We start from the raw sequence: 21,382 nt of genomic DNA on the forward strand, positions 1-21,382 counted from the left end.
CTCGGCCTACCCCGGCCCCCGCCCTACCCCTACCTCAGCCCCCGGCCCCCGGCCCGCCCCAGGGCCTGGCCAACCCCGGCCCCTCCCCAGGCCTACCCCAGCCCCCGGGCCCCGGGCCTACCCCCAGCCCCTCCCAGCCCTGCCGCGGGCCTATCCGGAACCACAGCCCAGCCCCGACTGCGGCGTGGCCGGGAGGACAGGGCTGTGCTCCCCCCGATCTCACCCCTCAACCGCTCGCAGGGCTGCGGTTCCACCCAGCCCCTGCTGCACGGAGGGTTCACGGCCCGGGGCTCGACCCCCCAACCCCTCGGGGTCCCCCCCAGCCCCGCAGCGGAGCAGCCAGGGGCCTCTACACCAGTGCTTTATTTCTCAGAGCCTCGCAGCAGCCCCGCTCCCGAGCCGGCCCCAGGGCTTCACTTCCAGCTGGGGCAGCTTCGGGGTTTTGTTTTGAGGCTGGAGCACTGAGGGGAGGGAGGCAGGGATGGCAGCTCCACGCTGCGAGGGTCCAAGGATGTGCAGGTGCAGGGGGTGCCATCCTGGGGGTGTCTTCTTGAGGGGGTCAGGGAGGGTGGGGTGCACGGTGGCCCGCTCCGGTCAGCGCAGCCCCAGGAAGAAAGCTGCAGCCAGCCCCAGGGTGAGGGAGAAGAGGGATGGGCTGCCCCACGGGGGGCTTAGGCTGCTCTGGGAGATGCTTTGATTGCTGGGGAGGGTGGTCACGGGCTTGGGGTCCTTGGCGTCCAGGTTGTCCATCTGGCCAAAGGGCTGGAAAAAAAACCAAAAGTCCGGTATCGCAGGGTTGAGACCCCTCGCCTGGCTGCCCTGGGGGCAGAAAGGAGCCGGGGGCACGCTGGGGCCCACTCTGCCCCTTCCCCAGCCGACACACCCAGCCTCCCCTCCCCCAGCAGGTTCCCCTTCACACCACACACAGAAATCCCCATTGACTGTTGGGTTCTCCCAACACAGGGAGCAAAGCCAGCTCTCACACAGCACTGCCCCGGTTCTAGGCAGGGGCTTTTAGAAATCTGAGGGAGGAAGCAGAAGCTGGGGGACTGTCTCTGCCCTCCAGGTGGCTGCGAGGAAGTGGCTGGGGACATGGTGGCCCATTGGCCCTACAGTGGAGGATGTGGGGTGCAGGAGTGAGGAGGAAGAGGAGGGATACCCAGCAACCCAGCACCGCGCGCTGTCGCAAGCAGGAACATTGCAGTCAGTGTGGGAAACATTAACAGGGCAGTTTCCTTCCGTCTCTGAAGACTGGCACCTTCAAAATTAAGATGTTTGTGTGAGTCCCTTGTGCCTTGGCTCTGTGGGACCTCTGGATTTTTGGTCCTTTCCTGGAAATCCTGGTGTAAACAGCTGTGCATTGTGCCTGTGAACAGTGAAGTGCAGCAAAAAGCGCTGCCCTGGGCTGCTGGAAAAGGGAGACATTTCCCTCCATGAGCCAGCCCCCACACTGGTTCACACAGCTCCTCGGATCCCTCCGGAGCCAGGACAGGGCCAGGAATGGGGCCCCAACGTCCAGCTCTGTCCCCTCACCAGGGTGCTGTGAGGGTTTTTGGCTAGTTTGTCCAGCCACAGAGTGAGACTCCTGAAACATAAATGCATCCTCTGGAGCCAGCAGCAGGTCACAGCTGCATGGAGTCTTTGAGCAAAATAAGCACAGACAAATCTGGCCTCATTACCAACATGCTGTAGAAAACCCCCCACATCCCGACAGCTGTTCCAAATAGCATCGCTCTCTTCGAAAGCGCTGGCACGTTCATTCCTCCCACACAACGGTCCCCACCCAGGAGAAAGCTGACATCCACCAGCGCGCCACTTGAATCAAGCCCCCATGGAGCTTCCCAGCAGGAAGGAAAATAACCTCCAGCAGGGAGAGGTGAAAGGAAACAAACTTCTCAGCTGCGTGCCCACCCAGCATCCCCACAGCTGTGGCCAGCATCTCCAGCGTATCCGCAGCCACGCTCAGCATCCCCACACCAGGCACAGGTGCCAGCAGGCAAAGGAGAGGCTGCAAGATGGGGTGGAGAGCTAAGAGCAAATGTTACAGGTAGGAGTGATGTTCTTAAGTTAAAAAACACTTTAAAAAAGGCAATATATGGCAGTATTTAGACCTTATAGACCACAGCGCAAAGCTCCTGGTAAGGCAGTCAGGGTTAAAGTGAAATAGAATATAAAAGGTTCAGGTTTCCAGCTGAAGGAACAAATTCTCCCACTGGCTGAACCCCACAGCCCCTTGACTGCCATCACACCCACAGGACAGAGGTGGCTGGACCCCCTGGCCTTGGCAGGGCCCTGTGCCACAGGGTTTCTCTTACCATGCAGAGGATGAGCAGGGTGAGCAGGAGGAGCAGGTGGGCGCGCTGGAGGGGCTGCATGGTTGGGGCTCAACTCAGGGTGTGCCGTTAACACTTCCTCATCTGCTTGCAGCAACTGCAGTCGGAAGCTTTAAGCAGAGCAGCAGCCCTGTCTCACCAATCACACCTTCCTTCCCTGCACCAGCCCCGCCACCTCAAAGGGTCACTTGAACCCAAGGCAATTCGGGGACATCGCATCCGTTGCCAGTGCTGTGAGGAAGAAGACACGGCATGGGGGATCTCCAGATGTGAACGCCACCATACAGCCCTTTCAGCCTCACTTCTCCAGAGCCATCCATCTGCATCACCCTGCACAAGAACAGCTCCTGCTCCCTGTTCCCCAACATGGCCACACAGCCAGCTCTGAGTGGGCTGCCCTGGCCACAGCCTCCAGCAAAGGCAGCAAACCCCTCACCCTGCCTTCTCCCACATCTCAAAAGCTCTGCTTCTCCCCAGGGGCTTCCTGTCCTGTGCCCCACACTCATGAAGGACTAATAGGGGTTATGGGTTAAAATCCCTCCTGGTTCACTGGGAGGGTTTGCAAATCACAGCCAGCATTTCAACAAGGGCTCTGCGTTGCACCGTGTAACAAACCTCCTTCCCTGCAACTCAGAGCAGAAGCTGGATCCAAGCTGTCCCTCTGAATTTCAGTTACATGCCTGGGGTAGTCTGATTCGGGTAATGGATCAGGGAAACACCTTTTTCTAGCCTGCCAGTATCCCCTTCCTTACAGATCTCTCAGCTCCCTCATCCCCTCAGCTGCAGCAGCAGCACACAAAAAGGATCTGGTTATTTTAAGATGGTCTGAAATCAGTAAAGCTACTGAAACGCACCAAGCATGTACACCTGTCTGTTGTCTGGTTTTGCATTAGCCAAGCGCATCACAGCACAGGCTCCTCTGCGGCAAAGCTTCACCAAATTTAGTTTTTGCACTTCATGATGTGTTGAAACTAAAGCCTCTTGGGGACAGCCAACATCCCATAAAAGGTGCTAAAAATCAGCCTGCTGAGGCCGAGTTCTCCGGAGAGTGGAGCAGCACAGCAGTGGCGAGCAGGACAGGACATAGGCAGGGAGGGCTCCCCAGACAGCAGCAAGTGCTAGGTGGAGTTCTGAGCATCAGCGAGGCAAAACAAGTGTGCAGCAGTGCCTGGGTGAGAAAACAGACAAAAGAAAGAGGTGAGGAAATCCGGAGCAGCTGTACAGTGAGTGATGCCTCAGGTCAGGCTGTGCCACAGACCATCTATGAGCTGAAGCTGAGGGTGTGCAGAGGGTGGCTGAGGGAAGAAAGCACAGCTGCGTGTGGTGCTCCGGCATCAGGTCCCGCCCCAGCACCTGGCAAAGCATCTGCAGCGACCAGAGGCTGAAGCTGCCACTGAAATCAGGAATCAAAGCTCTTAACGCCACTGTAGTAGTATTAAGCAGCAGCCACTCTGTTGCCGTGCTGGGTGCTCGGTGGCATCACCGCAAATCAAGCACATCTGTGCAGATTTCACTGTTACATTTATACACAATTACAAGGTCGTACACTACCAGTTACGACTGATTAGTTATTTGCATATAATTATAATATCTGCTGTGCCATCCTCTTCTGTCTGTTACTACACTTGCGCAGGGGAAGGGTCTTCACCTGGGCAAGGGTCTTCTTGACCTGCGGGTCTGGTTTTTAGTATTATAATGAAGGTAGTTCACTTCAGGACACCTTAAAAGTCAGTTTTGTTGCCAAGTTGGACAGCTATACATCTGCCTTGCCAATTTGTCCAATAAGTCATCCTATACACAATAGAACCTGGGTGCTCTGGTTATGGTCTGGAGAGTAAGGATTAGGGTTGTTATGGTCTATAGAATAGGGACTTTAAGCAACACAGTCTCAGATAACAAGCAGCATAGGTTAACTCTTCAAAATCAAGATGTTCTTATAGCTAACTGTTCCACAAACAAACACAACATACAGAAAGATTCAGTAAAACTTCCAGAGGCTCTGCCCCACAGCAGCAGCGCTCCGCAGGCAGGGATGCGGGGCAAAGGGCAGGCAGGGTGCATTCTGCCTGGCTGGCGGTGGCGCAGAGCAGAGCCTGCAGCAGCCCGGGCCTCCCTGCTCCAGCGACACACCTGAGGGGCTGCCTCGGGCTTCCCCCTCCTCCAGAGGCGGCTACGGGGGGCCGCAGGCCCCGCCACGGGCCGCATCACCCACCGCGCAGGCCCGGCTGGCTTCGGGTGGCCCCCGAGGGGCCAAGCGGGGCCGCGCTGGTGCCCGGAGCCACCCGGGCAGCACCGGGGGTGGCGGCTGCCAGGGTGGCCGTGGTGGGGCCGTCGCAGTGCCCTGGGCCCGGCGCCCACACGCGCTGCACCCTCCACCCGGCGCCCTGCCGCCATGGCCGCCGTCCCGCGGTGGAAGGCGGCGCGCTGCATGCTGGGATGTGTAGTCCTCCCGCTGCCCCGCCCTCCACGTGACCAGGGCTACGCCAATCGCAGCGGCCCTGCGTCGCCGCGGCAACCGCTGGTAAACAAGATGGCGGCGGTGGGGTAATGGCGGCGGTGGGGTGAGTGGTGCGCCAGCGGCGGGACCCCTCGCGGGCTGGGACCCCCCCACACACACCGTGACGGTCCCCCCCAGCACACGGTGCCCCCAGCGCTGCCACCCACGTCGGGCCCCCCAGGGCCCACATACACGGGCACCCCCGGGTGGTACCCGGGTACCCCCGTTATTCTGAGCCCCTTTTTGCCAATGATCCTTTAAAAAAGCTGATCGCTACCGGCCACCTGGGGACCCGCAGGGCTGCACGTGATGGGACAGGCTTAGAAACAACACCAGCTGGAATAAAACTCCCCAAATTCCTTACCTGCTGCCTCCTGGCTGGCATCTCAGAGGTACTGGGGATACTGGTCAGTCACACGTCACACAGGTTCATGTCGCGTTTGTGTTTCTTCAGTTTCCAGCAGAGAAGAGTCGCTTTCTGCAGCTGCAACGGCATCGCAAGTGTTGGTGCTCTCACCCGCTGCTGCCCTGACGCAGCGGGCACCCCTGCACCTCACTCACCTGGGTCTCACCCCTTCTGCTCTCAGGCAGCTCCCACAGATTTTAACTGCTCATGGGTTTTAACTGCTACTACAAGCAGTAGTTGTGGGTGTATGAATAGCCACTCTGCCCAGAAATCAAGAATGTGTGGACCGGGAAGATGAGCTAGTGAAAAAAAAATGAACAGTTTGGGCTTTTTTTGATAGCCTTTTCAATTACATTTTTTAAAAAAATTGCACATCAAGCAAATCCTCCCACAGTTAATGAGGCTATGCTTTATTGTTACATATTATCCCCTCTTATTTTTACTAAAAGGGCAGAGCTGTCCAAGTTCATTGCCTCCACCAGTGAGGCTTTTCTCACCCTCCTACATATTTTGCAATGGTTGTAGCTCTTCCTCTCCTACATGTGTCCAAAATCAGATAAGTAACAAAAGGTTTCCATAGTCTCAGCAAGCCCTAGAGCACATTAGAGCCTCATCTATTTTTACGGTTCAATTTTAGGTCAAATTCTTCCTACTAGATCTTAGAGCAAAAACTCCCTTTCCATTCCCAGTGAAGTTTGCTGCTTCTGTTAATCCCAGAGCGTTGTGCTTTTTGCCAAAATAGCTCAATATTTCCACTTTCTGCCTCACTGTGCAGCGCAGGATGCTCTGTACTGGCATCATGGTCTCTTTCTGCAAGCCCTGTTTTGTGTTCACTCTTCCCAGCTGCTATGATTGTACCTTCCCTTGGGCCCTGGCTCATAACGAGTGCTCATGTACGTTCATTAGTCTGACAGTGCTTATGGGATTGAATGGACTGGGCCATCCTGCTTTCTCCTGCCCTGGACTGGGCCCTCTCTTTCCCTCTGCATAACTCCAGTATTTCTTGACCTGATTTTGGAATGCTGAACTGTTTTCTTTCTTACATGCTCTTTATGCGTCTTCTCAGAAGATGACAGCCTGTCTCCTAGGACAAAGAATCCAGTGCAAGGCAGTCTCCCCTCCTGCTCAAGGTGCTCACCACTGAAAAAGAATATGCAGGGTAAAGTCCATCAATGGTTAGGGGATTCTGGGCCATCACAGTTTCTCAGTGACAGCCTGGTGGACTCAGTACCCCAGGTCAGGGCTAACTCCTGTGGTCCCCCTCTCGCATACACAGCCATCTCCCTACCAGTCAGGAATTTCTACCCAGTACCTGCAAAAGGTACCCCTGTCACACCTCTGTGGCAGAACAGGAATTCCTGGGGGGGGGGGAGCCCTACGGTACGGGCAAGCCTCCAATACCAATTGCTGTTTTAGAGAGGTAACACGTATTTGTGCTTCCAGACACAGCTGGCACTGACACGGAACTCATGTCCTCCATGATGCAAAAAATCACTCTGTTGGAACAAAAAATAGAGAAACAAGCACAAGAAATGCAACTGAAGGTAAAAAATCCTGCCCCTTACTGAACCTGTTCTGTGCCTTGCTTTGACAGTTGAAGCCGCAGTAGCATTACCCCTGCTCAGACCCAGTTTGGGCTAAAACAAGTTAATCTGTAGTCTGCTCTGTTAATTACACACACAGGCCTTTGCAAAGCAGCAGTGCAATTGTATCAGTCCTTGGGGTGGGAGACTTCTTAATGACTCTCGCAAAGTAATGACCCCTTTTTTTCCCCTCCCCCCCCCCCCCTTTTTTTTTAAGAGGTGGTTGCAGAGGTGCTGGTTTCTTTTTTAGATCAGCCACTTGCTGCAGGTCAGAGCACGAGCTGTGCCTGAGCAGGAAGCACAGAGGCAGGAGTCTGTGAGGTTGCCTACAGCTCTTGTGCAGACAGAGAAGGGGGAGATAGGTCAGTGTGTCCCTCACCTATCCTTGGCGCAGTGTGTTTATATCCCACCCATCATTTGAGTCTAATTAAGGTACTTGTGAGGTGATACAGCCTTTCTGAACCTTATTTTGCCTGTCTCTGGGTGGGGTGAGAGTACGTGCACCGCTGAGTCACCTAGCCAGGACTCATTGTGCAAGCTGTGCCTTAGGGTTCCAAAGGCCAAGGAACTAAACAAAGTCATTATTTGTTCTGGTCCTGAAGGACAGGAGGATTGCTGAACTTGAAGAGAAGATGAAGACTCTTCAGCAAAGAGCAGGTAAAAATTGTTGTACTCGGCACCTCGCTCCTACCTGTGGGAGAGCTACGGAACTCCTGGTACTGCAACAGAGCAGGCTTGGAGACCTCCTCTCTGAGCCATCCTTGCCCTAAAAGCCCAAGAGCCTCTTTGGTGAGTGGTATCAGTTACACAGACGCGGCACTGTTTGCCAAAGCAGATCCACGCTTTATACTTGCACCTGCTACTCAGCTTTACTGGTACAGTGCAAAACACTATTTCCTGACCTATTTTCTATGGGTTACTAGGTTTCCGTGAGCACAGACCAGCCACGCAGATACCTAAGGATGGTGAGAAGAAAAGAGAATGTTAAATAGTGCAGAGTTCAGACAGGCTGAAAGACCAGAGCTGCTCACAGCTAAGTAAAACCAAAAATCTGCTTGGAGTCTCAAACAGTACTATAGGTCCAGGCTCACTCATCCTGTAAGGCAGCCTAAATAAATTGAACCCAGCTTGGAGCAAGTGAAGGTCTTTCCCTGCCCCCATTCAGTTCCTTGGAATCCAGCAGCTCTCCAGCTGAGCCCAGACACATTTCCTACAACGGCTGAACTACCTTGTAGCACAAAGCTATGGTAAATTCTCAATTTCCTGAGCAGAGAACAAGAATATGCCTGTCAGACCACAAACATGTGTTTTGTGCCTCATCGTCCATTGTTCTGGCCATTCAGCCTAAGTTTCTGGATCCAGCTTTAGTGGACACCTGCTCATTTTTTTAATAGGTCCCTTCAGACTGCGTAAGCAAAACAGTTCTCATTGTATAATTGCGGACAGCACCCCTCACATCAGCTTCCTGCGGCATAAAACTTCACCAGTATTGTTCACAACTATCTTTTAGTCTGTCAGCACCTTCATCAAACCACTGCACGTTGCATTGTCAGGGACCAGCATGCAGAGCTCGCGTTCAGCTCCTGCGTTCTATGGGCTTGAGTTCACCAGCGGTACAGGCAGGCACAGCTGGGGCATCTGCGCTGTGTGGTATCAGCTCCTCTTTAAGACTGTACATCGGAAAAACAAGTCTTCCCTTTCAGATGCCCCTGACTCATCCACAGCAGAGGAACTGGAAATGAGGTGCCTTCAGCTGCAGAGCCAGGTCTGGGAGATGGAGGTGAGACACCTACTTCACTTGCCCTAAGCCACCTGCACCTTCAGTTTGAGATCACTGCGGTCTCAGGCTGCTTGGTCTTTTACAAGCTGCCACTTTGATCGTCACAATTCTTCACCTCACCCTGCTGAAAAGGAAAATGAGTTGAATGCAAGCTACAAGGTAGCAGGAGGGTTTTTTAAAATACACAAACATTTGTGCCTCCTGCAAGCCTGTTAATTTTGATTTCTATGACTACAATCTTGGGAGATTACTGTGTCACTATAGATATTTCAATTCTCCCTTTTGCCTACTACTACTAGAGCTGCTACTACTACCCTGCTAGTGAGTTTGTTTGCCAGAGCCAAAGAGCCCCAAGACAAACCTCCCTTTCTGCTTCCCATGGTCACAGCCGACCACACTCAGGCTTTACTTTTTGAAGCTCTGGTCTACAATGCTGACTCATACTTTCCTCTTACAGCGGTTTCTAAATGACTATGGTCTGATCTGGGTTGGAGAGAGACATGAACAACTGGAAGATTTAGAATCGTTCAAGGATGAAGAAGAGCTGCCAGCAAGGAGCCTCTGGAAGCCAGGTAAAGCACCAGCACTCCTTGCTGAAGCAGCTGTCCTAGCTCCCACTGCATGCTTAGAGAAAATACGATGCTCCCCAGAGTAGGTAAGCATCAGAGACCCAGAATTCAGGTCTTCAGTATTTGTGATCCTACGCTGAGGTCTTCACATCAGTCCACCTCAGGGTCAGAGACATTGAGCAATTTAACAGGAGCTAAGCCAGGCAGGACGTTGGTATTTTATATACCATATTTTGTAAGCTCCATCTAGGGGAAGAGGAGAGAACCTGATGGCTCAGCCATTTGGAAGGATACCCTCGCAGCAGCTGCTTCCTGAAGAGTTCGCATACCCTAAACATTTGAAGCTTGGTTGCTCTAATAACTGATGTAAAATGGGTGGAAAACCGAATCAGATGCTTTGTGTATATAGCAGCTGTAGTAACTTACCCGTGTTGTCTGACTCCATCAGAGTATTGTTTGCCTTTCCTCCCAACCACCACGTGAGTGGTTTAATTGAGACCTGATTGTGCTGTATGGGGTCCAAGCATACTTGGCAATCGCTTCTGAGGAAGTGGTAACAGAGGAAAAAAAAGTAATAATACTTGGGCTGTAGAGCCAATGCTGCTTCCTAACCACCATGCAAATATTAGCTAGCTAATCCTTCCCTCCCTTAGATACAGGAGGGGAGAAGACAGGGGAAGCTGTACAAATAATTTTAATTGTTTTCACCTCATGCTTTTTAAGGGCTATTTTCCCCGCCCTCCTTTATCAAATCATAAAAAAGCAGAACAGAAAATACCAAAGGGTTTACTTCTGCTTACATCTCCTTTTTCATTTCCTCTTCTGATTTCATTTTTCTGTCTCCTCGCAACCCTTACTGCTTCACCCTGCCACCCTCCTCAAGCACCCAAGTAAACATCCTCAGCAGCGTCCCAGCAAGAGCGAGCAAGCTGCTGGTGGCAAGCAGCAGGCAGCTGCCAGTGTTTACACTGGCATTTCTTCAGCAAGTCTGCCCTGATCCATTTATCCAATCTAGTTAATCCAACTAGTTAAGTTCCTCACTCCTTGCGTTTTACAGCACCAGATTAAGGGACAACGCAACACTTCTGGAATTACAACCAAAGACAAGCAAGCTGTGGTCTCTAAAGAGCCGGCTGCGTCTGTGGCTGCCTCTGGAGTGACATTAGCTTGTGGCAAGAGGGCTGTTTCCCTGTGGTTTTGCACACACCCATGCAAACCTGGCAACGCTGTGCCACAGCAGCGGTGTCGCACCAGGCGTAGGGTGAAAGGTGAAGCACGGAGAGGCAGCACTGACAGCCCAAAATTGTTAGGACTCAAATTCACACAGAGGGGAAAGCTGCTTAGCTGGCATCCCCTTCCCCTGTAACTCTGATCCCTCCACCACAGGTGAAGCAGTTGTTTCCAAACACCAGATTGATTTCGATTTAATCTTGGAAAACGTGAAGGATTTGAATGTGCTGGCTGGAGAAGGCATTTCTCAAATCGAGCACACGCCTGGGGGTGCTCGGCTGAGACAGCCAGAACCCCTTCCCCTCACGCTGTATCAAAATGGGATCGTGGTCAATGGACCCTTTCGGCCCTACGAGGACCCATCCGCACAGGTACGGAAAGGGCTGTAGAGGAATCGGACTCAGAGCCATCCTGCTGTCATTCACTGAGCCTCAGGAAAGGGGGTGAATAGGCCCTGTGAGCTCATCTCAGTACCCAAGGACGGTACTTTAATACCGCTTTAGAAGCAGCTACCCAGACCTCCGGCTTCTCACCTGCATTCCCGTGGTGCCTTTAAAGACTAGTATGTCTGTGTAGTAATTTTTAGAGATGGAGGTTCTGGGTCTTTTATGCAGACTTTTCTGCACAGCAATAACACTGCAAATAGGAGCAGCCCAGAAGGAACGTATCAGTCGTGAGATAAAATGAGAGCTTGTGGTTATACCTCAGACTTTCTGTTTATTTCAGCAATGCCTGCAGGATATTATGGATGGCTATTTCCCTTCAGAGTTGCAGATGCGCTACCCAGATGGCATCCCTTTGCGGGTAAGCAGTGCAAAACCCTATTCATCAGCTTTTTGGAAGAAATTGCTCTCTCACTTCCCAAGAAAATTCAGGTTTCTTTCACTAGTCTGCTGGCTACTCCCCACGGCAAATTAAATTTGAGGTTTTGGAACACAGCATACATGCAGCTTCATTCTGTGCATGTGTGTCTCGGCGGGAGCACACCTGCTAGAGCTGTTGCAGAAACGCTCACTGGCTTCTCGTATTAGGAGGGAATGGTTTCTCTGCCACAGTGAATCTTGGCTTGGTACAAGGCTTCTAAGAGCATAGCAGACTGTAGAAGAGAAGTAGGATGTGCAGCATCTGAAGAGCTATGTAACAAAAAGGAGAAACAAAGCTCTCAAATAGCTCCCTCAGAAGAGCTTTTAAACCCAGGTTGAAAAAGTATCTCTCAAGGAGGATGTTGGGAGAGTTTATTTTGCCACAATTTTAATGGATTTGGCCATCTGAGTTTTTTTCGGGCCCTGTTTTTTGATTTCTCAGAAATGGCAAAAAGCCAAGGCCACGTTTTCAGGCCAAAACCAGGTAGAGTGCCTCAGAGGACTCTAATTAGGTCTTCAAGTGCACCTGAAACACTAGGAGGCACAACCAGAGGGGTGCACCTACCCACTGCCATGAAGAAAGCAGGGCACAACTGCGTGGGCAAGCATGAGGTCAGGACAGCCAGCGTCAGCTGGTAGGTGTACAGGGTGGTTGGAAAGTCAACTGGAAGGAGGAGGATGGTGCAAGGCTCTTGGGGGGCTGTGGCTGGCTGTAATCTGTGCATAGCTGGCCACGTCTGGAAGCCACAAGACAATAATCTGGGGTAAATACAGACACAGAGTGCATCCACCTGCGATATGGTCAGCCACTGTAAGAGGAACATGAGTGGAACGCAGACAGAAGGACTGCCCCTACTTATACAGCTTTCCCCACTGCTGGTGGCCTCAGGGTAGCACTCTGCCTCCCTCGGTTTGTTACAGCCACCCGACAGTCCCCACTGCAGCCTCGTACTGCCAAATCCCTCCCCAACCCCAGCATGCTGCTACCACATCACTTTCCACTCAGCATTTTCAGCTGTGGAAGCAGACACAGAGGAAAGATCCGGTCCAAGCATATTTCTGACAACTCATGGAAAGGAGCTGCTGCCCAGTGCCTGTTTGAGATGGATGAACAAATACCTTGTGGTCTGGGTGGGCCATCCCACCCAAATCCCTGGGATTTGCTTTGTTAGAGAGCCTATAGGAGCTGAAAAATTGAGTTTGCACAGCTAGAGCAGCTTCCTTGGAAACTGTCTTGGTTTTGTTTGGGGTTTACAACCCTTAGTTGTCATCGCTGTCGTTTACTGTGCTCTGATGCAGTGAGAATTAGCTTGTGCAACAGTCAAGAGTTGCTTATGGCAGTTGGCCTTAATTCAACAGGTCACTGACAGAAGGCACGTGGTATTTCGGGAGAGACACCTTCCAGGGAGTTTTCCTGGCCACGGCCAAGTGGTTGGCCATTCAAAATCAAGTGAGATGCAGGAAACCATTGATATCCCAGGTAAATTCTTAAACCTGCCTCAAAAACACAGCTAACTCCCAAAAAGGAGAATCAAAACCTTACCAGGGCAGCTGGTAGGAATGTGTAGAGTCTCAGTGAGGAAAGCAACACTTCTGGGTCAGAGCCCTGTGCTTGTAGCCCCAGCGGAGCCTCAGGAGCTGGGAGCCAGGCAGCACACACGATGTCCTCTCATAATTAAATCCTCTTGAAGAATGAGACATGGACAAGCAGTAAAAGCCCAGGAGATCAGTGGGTTTCCAAAAACATGTCTGTCCTGTGCCTTTCTGAAAGGCCGAGCTCGTTCTAGCTTCACCTCCAGCAGCATCAAAGGATGCTGAGGGAACCCTGCAGATCTCAAGGGGGTAGCCTGCAAACAACCTTTGGTTCTCCTACATGCTTATTCCATAAAGGCGGACATTGTCAAGCCAGTCTGAGCTTAACTGCACCAAACGGAACGACTCCTCTTCAGATTTTCACAAGAGAAATGGGACATAAGGTCAGGGCAGAATCCTCATTTTGCTTCTAGACGCTAGCAATCTGTGTGAGCAATACCTGTCAGGGTTGGAAAGTCAGATGCAGTCAGTCGTATAGAGAGAAACTTGTGGGTTTGTGCATGCATAACTAAATAACCCGACCACATGCATGGCCCATCAGCAACGTCTTCCTGTTTATATGAAACTGTACTACTTGCTCGTTCATCTCAAGGCCACTCACAAACAGAAGCTGTGATAAATGTTTCCTTTATCCAAGTAGTAAAATATAATTGCCCGGTGCCACCACAGAAAAAGGGACACCTACAAATGCACCCTCACAAGACAAAAAATTTTCTAAGTCTGTAAAAATTGTCATAGTTTCAGGTTTTCCCGTTCACAGCAGGACTAACCAGGTTTCCACCTGCTGTGCATCCCAGGTGTGTGCTGAACAGGCTGCAGGGTTGCTCACTGGTTGATGTTGACAATCAAACATTTAGTGGGCCAGAAAGTAGGACAAGCTTCAACAGAGACGGGGAGCCAGTCTCAACCTAGCTATGGGAGGCTAGAGCTCTCCCTGTCGGCTGTTGCACTCTCATTTCACCAAACCAGCCTATTCTGGGGGAAAATTATCAAAATGTTCTTCCCTCTGCCCTGGTAGGTCCCAAAGTCTCCTTGGAGCAGTTAATCAACAAGCTTTCCAAGCCGTTGAAAAACAGAGAAGCAATCAGTGTCCAAGGCTCAGCCAAAGCAGCACAGCAGGTATGAGTGGACCCCCCCAAACACCCACAGGAGGCCAGCAGCAATTCCCTGGGCTCAGCACCCTGCACAGCACCAGCACCCCCTCCCCTCAGCCCTCTCTCAGCCCTGCACAACCTCCGCCTCCAAGAGAGGCTCCACCAGTGCACACGTGGCACTTTGGCACCTGCTCCTGGGCTTTCCCGGCACGGGTGGTTCTCTGCGCAGAGCAGGCAGCGGTGACGTTCACCTGGTTTGGTTTTAGGGCTCTGATGGGGTGCGGAGCAGCAAAGAGATTCTTCTGGAGACACCCAGGCTGTCTGCACTGGAGAGGTACAGGCACAGCCCCCTGACCCCTGCCCTATCAGGCTCTCATCTTCCTCCTGTCGATCACTGCGGGTTTACTTCAGGGGGTTTCACTTGAGGAAATAAATGGACTTGCCCCTTTTATACCTTCGGAATAGTTAGAAAAAAAGGCCAAGTGTGGTCTTTTGGGAAGACCACTGAATTGTTTACAGGAACCCTGCCATCTTTTACAGCTCTAACAAAAGCTTTTGTTGCTCAAAATGTTACTTCCTTACTGCTGTGAAATACCTTTCCCGACAGCAAGCCAAAGCCTAAGAGTCTGAAACTACCTAAGATGATGTTTGCGGTCACGTTAAACGGGAGAATCCCTCCAGGAAACTGATGCCCAAGTGGGAGGTCACACTAACAGCACTTTTCCACTCATAGTCTTCTGGCAAGACAAGACCCAAATAGCTAATGAAAAAAAAACCCCAAGCAGATTATTTTTAATCAAAGAAGTAGGCCGAAGTACTTACCAGACAGCCCCGTTCTAAAATGAAAAAGCTAAAAAAGGTCAGCAACCCTCTTTTCAAGGCACCTTTAAGCAGGGAAAGCAAAGCAGCATTTTGGTCCATGGGCTGTTCTGCTCGGCCACAGTCAGATGGAGCCTCATTCATCTCAAGGATGAGATGGTCATTCCCAGACCTGAAACAACTCTCCCCTGTTTGGATCACCCAGGCAGCCCAAAGGCTCTGCTGTTCCGTGGAGCTCAAGGGCTCTGCCACTGGCAGAGCACTCACTCCTCAGCTGACAAGGTTTTATAACCCCCAGGGAAAAGACAGCTGAAGCTTCTGCCCCTGATATCTGCACTCTCCGCATCAAGTCTGAGAGCGGGGAGCAGACATATATTGTAAAGATGTTGTTCACGGACACCATAGGGGACCTGCGCCAATGCCTCGCCCATGCCAGGTAGGCCTAGGACTTCCCTCCTCGCTCTCCACCCAGTTCTGTAGAGCCCCAGGGAAAGTTTCTCTCCTGCTGCTGAAGGCCCTGGAGCTGCGCTTCAATCTGCTGGAGCTGAGCAGGGCTGAGGGTTACAGCCCCAGCCGCTGCTGGGCGACTTCTGCTGCTGTGGCTCCACCAGCAGAGGTGCTTTCTAGGCAGCGCTGCCGGGGTTATGCTTAGCTCAGAGCATTCAGCATCCACTTTCCAAAAAGCCGACAGCAGCAGAGAAGCCTCTTTTGTCCTCTCAAAACTACCATCTGACCCAGGCCCACCACTGCTGTCACCTCCTTCCAGATGCTCAGCAGCACTCACCCAACTATTGCCACCATTCCCAAGGCGTCAGTGCAGCCTGGAAGCCGAGCTGCAGCCTTCAGCCTAGCTGCTGGATCCGCTGTTGGATAAACACCACCCTTGGCTCAGCCAGCTCTGTATCCCAACGCATTTAACGCTGCCCAAGGGCTCACACATCCCTTTGGGGACAGTTCCAGATGGCTGTGGGGACCCCTTTGCTCTCCCCTCTTCCCACTCCTGGGAAGCCCACGATGAGCTCACTGCTGTTGGGATGCAAGAGCCTCCTTCCCCACTGCAGCTGTGCGGCCTGGAACGGCTGCTCCGTGCCTGGCTGGCTGCAGTTTGGGCGGGAAGCCCTTTTTTCTGCTCAGCTTGTGCTTGTGAAACAGTCTCTCCCTTTGCTCTTACATAACCACAGCTGGATCAACTAGAGCATCTCAGCGAAACCTTGGGGGATCCTGTGTGTAGGAAAGATTGTGCTGTTCTTTCCTAGGGGTGGAGACTCCAACTCGTATGAGATCATCAGCACCTTTCCCCAGAGGGTGTACATGGACAACTCCAGGAGCCTGCAGGAATGTGGACTGATCCCCAGTGCCTTCTTGCTGCTGCGGAGAAGAGACCCCTCCCAACACGAGGGGACAGGGCTGCAAACAGCTTAACAGCTCGCCCCAAGCGCTGCAAGAGGAAGAAGCTGCCTTGCACTGTTAGTTGTGTTAAAACCTCCCCAGCTGGGAAGAGAGGAGAGGGTTGTCTTTCCAGATTTAGTTTCACTGCGCCGTTACCCAGGACGGACGGAAGAGTTCAGAGGCGGCGGCGTGGCCTCTCCTTTCAGCACAGGGTGCCAGGCCCAGTCCTGCTGCCTCATGGGTGGCTGCCTTTCCCCGAGACAAATGGGCTCCTAACACCGGGGCACTTGTGTCAGCTCAAGCCCAAGACCTGGTTTCTCACCTCTGCTGAAGGTTACACAGGCTCATCCCCACCCAGGGAAGGCCACCAGCTTTACGCTGGGACCGGGCAGTTGTTTAGCTGGGCTCAGGGATTCTCTATAGGATGGACAAACAGCCAGGGTCAATTTGCTTTCCACACACAGCTGCTCCCCAGAGATTTCAATGCATTTATACCACGAGAGAAACAGGCTCAGTTATATGGTCCCCAGTAAAACTAAACCAAAAGGCCCTGAGCCACTGCAATGCTGGGACAGAGCCAGACTCAGCCAGGAGATCCTGCTGCTGGGTTTCCTGTACGTGAATGACTCCTTCCCTTGGACAGCCCCCAGCTCCGGCAGGGCCCCGGCTCCCAGCCCCGGCTGCCAGCCTGCCTGCCTCCCTCCCTGGCAGCCTGCTGCAGCCAGGAGCTGGATGCTGCAACAGGACACCGTGTCATTGGAGAAGAGCATAAACCCTTCGCTGCGTCTCTGCTGAACCCTGAATAAAGCATCTTCCCTGCTCTCCTGTGGGCTGGGGCTGCACTCCGCAGGCCCCTTTCCCCAACACACTCTTCCTGTTTCAGCTAGGACAAGCTCCCACTTGACTCCCAGCCGACGGCACTCCCACTTGCGAGAGGCAGCACCTTCTGGCAGGTTCCCTTTTAGCAGAGACCCTCATTAAAGGCTCCCAATAAAACCGTTTAAGTTGCAGTTTCCACTTCCATTAGATTTCAAAGGCACAGTTGCTGTGGAAGGGGGCAGGATGCCCAGAGCTTTTCCCAGAACCCTCCGACCAGAGCTGGACCCCGCAGAACTCAAATACAGGAAGCACCACCCGTGCAAACCAGCTGCTTCCCTGGGCTCCCTGTGGGCAGTGACTCAGTCCTCACAGCTCTAAGTTAGTTTCCTCCTTTTTCCACCTACGGCAGATATAGGAGCGTACTCAGGACCCTCCCATAGGGCAGCCTTTTCCACTGCCTCTCTATACCCTGCTCTATAACCAGCCAGGTAATCTCTGTGCCAGGGGTTTTTTATCGCTCACATGTCTGGCTGAAGCTGTCCCTCCCCCAGGCTGCCTTTCTTACCACGCAGAGAGGAATGCTTGAGAGAGGTACCTGTCACTACCGCACTGTCGGATATTCAGACAAGTCCTGTGAGCCTTTGATTAGCGGCAGCAATCTAAGGTGTTAAGATCTTTGTGTCAGGCTGCAGCAGTGAGTACAACTGACTCGGCTTCTCTGAGCTGGAAATGACTCAGAATCATTACGCAGGGTGATGTTTAACCTGTAGTCAAAATAAAACCAGATTTTAAAGAAACCCACCAGTACCGATATGAAAGGTACAGTAACATTTAATAGCATCTCGGAAGACAACATTGGTTATAAACTTGCTTTTTGGCAGGAAAACAAAATGCACTTGGTCCGGGTTGCAAAAAAGCCAGCTCAAAGAGGAAAGGTAAGACAGCTGGAGCATCAGCTGTTCTGGAGCAGCCCTGAGCCATTAACGCTCACGAGGTCAGCCCTGCACCACATCACAGCAGAGGGCAGCCGGAGCAGCATGGGTCCCACTTCTAGGCCCATCCACCCCCCCAGGCAGCCTGCTAAGTGACACTGGCCTTCGTCCCCAGCCCCGGGCTTCTCTGCAGTGGGTGGTCAGACCCCAGCTCTGTGCAGTATTTTTGCATTAAATTAAGACAAACAAAAAAAATCAACTTGGTCGCCATATCTCTGCAGTTGAGATGAAGAACAAACAAACCAAAAAAAAAAAAAAGTGAGCGAGGAAGTGAGGCAGCAGGATTTAACAATTTTAACAGCAACTGGGAGAAGTGGGAAGTAACACGCAACCCTAAGCCCTTCCCTCCTGAAGCCGAAGCTCTCCCTGCAGAGGAGAGGGCTGACGGCCGGCCGCACTTCGCACAGCCCCAGAGGCTTTGCTGTTTACAGAGGCACTGGAAGCTGCGGGGAGCCAGGCCCGGCTTTGTTCAAAAGCCATGCGCAGCGAGCGTCAGACTTTCTTTGGATCCCTCTGAGATGATATCAAGGGTTAGGCAGGAGGGGATCGTAGGCAGCTGCAATGAGTAGTTTTGGTCATGGGTTTCCCTGTGCTGGGATACAGGTCGTGGTGCCAGGACAGTGCTGACAACCTGGAAGTGAAGGTGGTCGGAGATGAGGGTGCTCAGGAATGCAGGTAGAGTCCAAGACGGGAGGGGACCCCAGGGCTCAGGCTAGCTTCAGGAACTCTTGCAGGGTGTTTTGCTCCACCGCTTCCACAAAGAGCTCGTAATCCTGCAAGGAAAAGCCACACGGTCGCTCACGAGACAAGAGGGAGTTACACGCTCCCATCGGTCAGGCAGCCCAGGGTCCCCTGAGCGCAGCACAGACCGGTTTGCAGCACGGGTGCCCGTCAGTCGTGCGGAGGATGACAGGACAAAGAGGGGACAGCCCTGGACAGCACAGCCCCACTGCCCAAAGTCATCCAGAGACCCCCCTGCCTGAGCCCCATTTTTCACAAGCCACCATGCCCCAAGTGGCCATTAACCCTGGCAGTGCCTTGTCTGTGCACCTCATGAAATGCCTTTTAAAAGGCATCTTAACATCACACAGGAAAAACAAGGGGCTGGGGTTCCTGCCCACCACCCAACCTCCATGGTCCTTATCCCCAGCGCAGAGCATGAGCCTTACCCCGCAGTAGTGGTCTCCGTTGACAATCTGGGGCGGGATGGCTTTGGGGTTGCCTGCCTTCACCCTCATCTCCTCCCGGAGAGCGTTGTCCTGGGAGATATCCACCAGCTCGTACTTGATGTTTTTCCCATCGAGGATTCTGGTTACTTCGCTCTGTTGGGATTTGATCTGGAACCCGGGCGGGAAAGGCAGGTTACGGGGAGCTGGAGAGGAGCCCGAAGGGCGGGCACGCACCCCAGCGCGCCAGCCACAGTCAGCACAGCGCTCCCGGAGCGACTGCTCCGCAGGGGCCACGGGGCTCGGCTCTGCGCGGCGGGGGGGTAACACCTAGCACCGGGGGATGGATTCGGGGGAGGAAGGGGCCGGTGCAGGGTGAGCAGAGGAGGGAACACACCCGGGATGGGGCGGGGGGGCTTCGCAGCTCCGCGGGGATGAGACGCCCGCCCCCGGGAAGAGGGGCCCCGGCGCAGCCCGCCCTGCCGCCCCGCTCACCTCCCGGGAGCCGGTCACCGAGGTGCTGTAGACCTTGAGGGTGCTCATGCTGCGATCGCGGCCGCTCCCTGCGCTCGGCGCGGCGGAGGGAGGCGCGGAGGGAAGGAGGGAGGGAGCGGGCGGCCCCGCCGCCGCCCGGCATGTGACCGCGGGGACCAATGGGGCCGGCGGGACCGGGCATGCGGCATCGGCGGGGACGGGGGCGGCCCCGCTCCGCGCCCCAAACACTCGGTACAAACAAGCGGGTGAGACAAGGGCGGGTGTAAACACTCCGCATCCAACGCGCAGCGCCAGGGGGACCCGACCGCACCAAGGGGACAGCGTGTGAGACAAGGGGGGGGGACATGGGACAAGGGGGGACGTGGCCCTGCGCCCCTGTCCCGGGTGCTCGGTAGAGCTCCAAGATTGCCCCTGCACGGAGAGCAGCAGTCCCGTACAGCCCGGATGGGATCACTGCCCGAGACAGACTGATCCCGTTTTGCAGGAGAATGAAGAGGGGACATTTCCCCAGGGAGGGACACGCGACCTGGGCAGCCCAGCCACGATCTCCTTTTCACAGCCAGCTCTGTCAGGGCAGAGGGCAAACGTGTCCCCACACATCGCCTGGAAACTGGGTCTTGCACCCAAAGAAGAACACGGGGAACAGGGCTGGTGCTCAGCAGCACCCCGCTAACCTGCGGGAGCGAGCAACTTTCACAGCTGGTGCTGCTCCACACACACCCCAGTGCCTACAGAGCTCTCAGCAGTCAGGACAAATGACCTCAAGAATTCGCCTTGGCCCACATTTAGCTCAGTACATGGCATCAGCAGCCTGAGAACAGAAACAGCCACCAATGTAACACACCAGATGAGGAAAGAACAGTTCTGTCTGCCCAGCAGACACTGCTGCACCCGCTCCTCACGCTGTACAGCAGGTAGCTGAGGACAGCAAGCTAACCGATCTGTCGCCACCATCACCCGTGGTAGCCAAACATTTAAGAACAAAACAGATTTGGTCTTAAAATTTAACACAAAGGAATAACAAAAACATTTCTCCCAAACCTGGGGCTCGCAGCCCCGACATGAACCAAGAGCAACCAAACAGCAGAAGTTTCAGCAGTATTTTCCCTCCTTGTTATTATAACTGACTTTGCATCTTGCTCTTAACTCGAGCTGAAAACCAAACAAGTTCTACCCTTGGCACTACAGCGTTGTCACAAGCAAGCACTTAGTACTGTAAAGTTGCCACTAAGGCTAAGGAGGGTTGTGATAAAGTGAACCTCATCCCATGCTGATTTATTTAGAAATCCCATTATTTAGCAGAGGAGCAGGGAGCTCCCAGAGAGCAAGGGGCAGGGCTACAACAAAGCCCGAGTGGGGCATCAGGAAGAGCTCTTGGATCCAGCTGGACCATCGTGCTATGTCAGGACCAGAATGGCTTTCTCCCCAGCAAGAAGGGAGCCAAACAGAGGCATGTCTCCCCGCTGGCCTGCAGCGGGCTCCCCTGGGGGCATAGAGGCTCTCTGCGGCTCTGGCAGGGGCTACAGACATTCAAGGCTCCCCAGATGGTTTGCGAGGGCTCTAAAGGCTGCTACAAGAAATAGCAGTTCCTCACGCTGCCAGCAGACGCATTAGGCACGAAGCAGCATGGGGACAGGACGTTTCTCTAGCACATTAAGGCACTTCAGCATCAATCCGCTTCCTCTGCAGCTGGAATCGTACCCACACTCAAGAGTGCTATTTTGGGGCAACAAAAGGCTTAAGGCTTTTGGGGC

General features: G+C 53.4%; 2 protein-coding genes and 1 long non-coding RNA gene across 9 annotated transcripts; 1 reads left to right on the plus strand and 2 right to left on the minus strand.

Moving 5' to 3' along the window:
• Window positions 1-347: 347 nt before the first annotated feature.
• Window positions 348-13,797, minus strand: LOC130145815 (uncharacterized). 6 transcript variants are annotated; one of them, XR_008820695.1, is made up of 8 exons: window positions 12,805-13,797; window positions 11,386-11,531; window positions 9,595-9,710; window positions 6,549-6,732; window positions 6,280-6,376; window positions 5,195-5,314; window positions 2,316-2,564; window positions 348-762 (listed from the first exon to the last, which is right to left on the minus strand). It is a non-coding gene; the product is annotated as an uncharacterized LOC130145815 (long non-coding RNA). The 6 variants fall into 6 exon arrangements; XR_008820694.1 differs by lacking the exon at window positions 11,386-11,531 and having other exon boundaries at window positions 6,280-6,732; window positions 12,805-12,819; XR_008820696.1 differs by lacking the exons at window positions 6,549-6,732; window positions 9,595-9,710; window positions 11,386-11,531 and having other exon boundaries at window positions 12,805-12,819.
• UBXN11 (UBX domain protein 11) lies at window positions 6,296-17,166 on the plus strand. 2 transcript variants are annotated; one of them, XM_056331205.1, is made up of 12 exons: window positions 6,296-6,395; window positions 6,680-6,780; window positions 7,422-7,476; window positions 8,523-8,599; window positions 9,057-9,171; window positions 10,555-10,769; window positions 11,125-11,202; window positions 12,621-12,741; window positions 13,873-13,973; window positions 14,215-14,282; window positions 15,066-15,203; window positions 16,024-17,166. In XM_056331205.1, the coding sequence occupies exons 1-12, from the start codon at window positions 6,389-6,391 to the stop codon at window positions 16,187-16,189; spliced, it is 1,242 nt and encodes a 413-aa protein (XP_056187180.1). In that variant the 5' UTR covers window positions 6,296-6,388; the 3' UTR covers window positions 16,190-17,166. The 2 variants fall into 2 exon arrangements, with proteins under 2 accessions (XP_056187180.1, XP_056187181.1); XM_056331206.1 differs by lacking the exon at window positions 6,296-6,395 and having other exon boundaries at window positions 6,707-6,780; window positions 7,427-7,476.
• Window positions 17,167-17,788: 622 nt separating this feature from the next.
• Window positions 17,789-19,809, minus strand: SH3BGRL3 (SH3 domain binding glutamate rich protein like 3). Its single transcript, XM_056331207.1, is given in 4 exon segments — window positions 17,789-18,740; window positions 19,137-19,304; window positions 19,629-19,746; window positions 19,748-19,809. Coding segments are annotated over 4 exon segments (414 nt in total). The 3' UTR covers window positions 17,789-18,674.
• Window positions 19,810-21,382: the final 1,573 nt, after the last annotated feature.

Source organism: Falco biarmicus, chromosome 3 (genome assembly GCF_023638135.1).
Source record: "Falco biarmicus isolate bFalBia1 chromosome 3, bFalBia1.pri, whole genome shotgun sequence".
Lineage (NCBI taxonomy): Eukaryota > Metazoa > Chordata > Aves > Falconiformes > Falconidae > Falco > Falco biarmicus.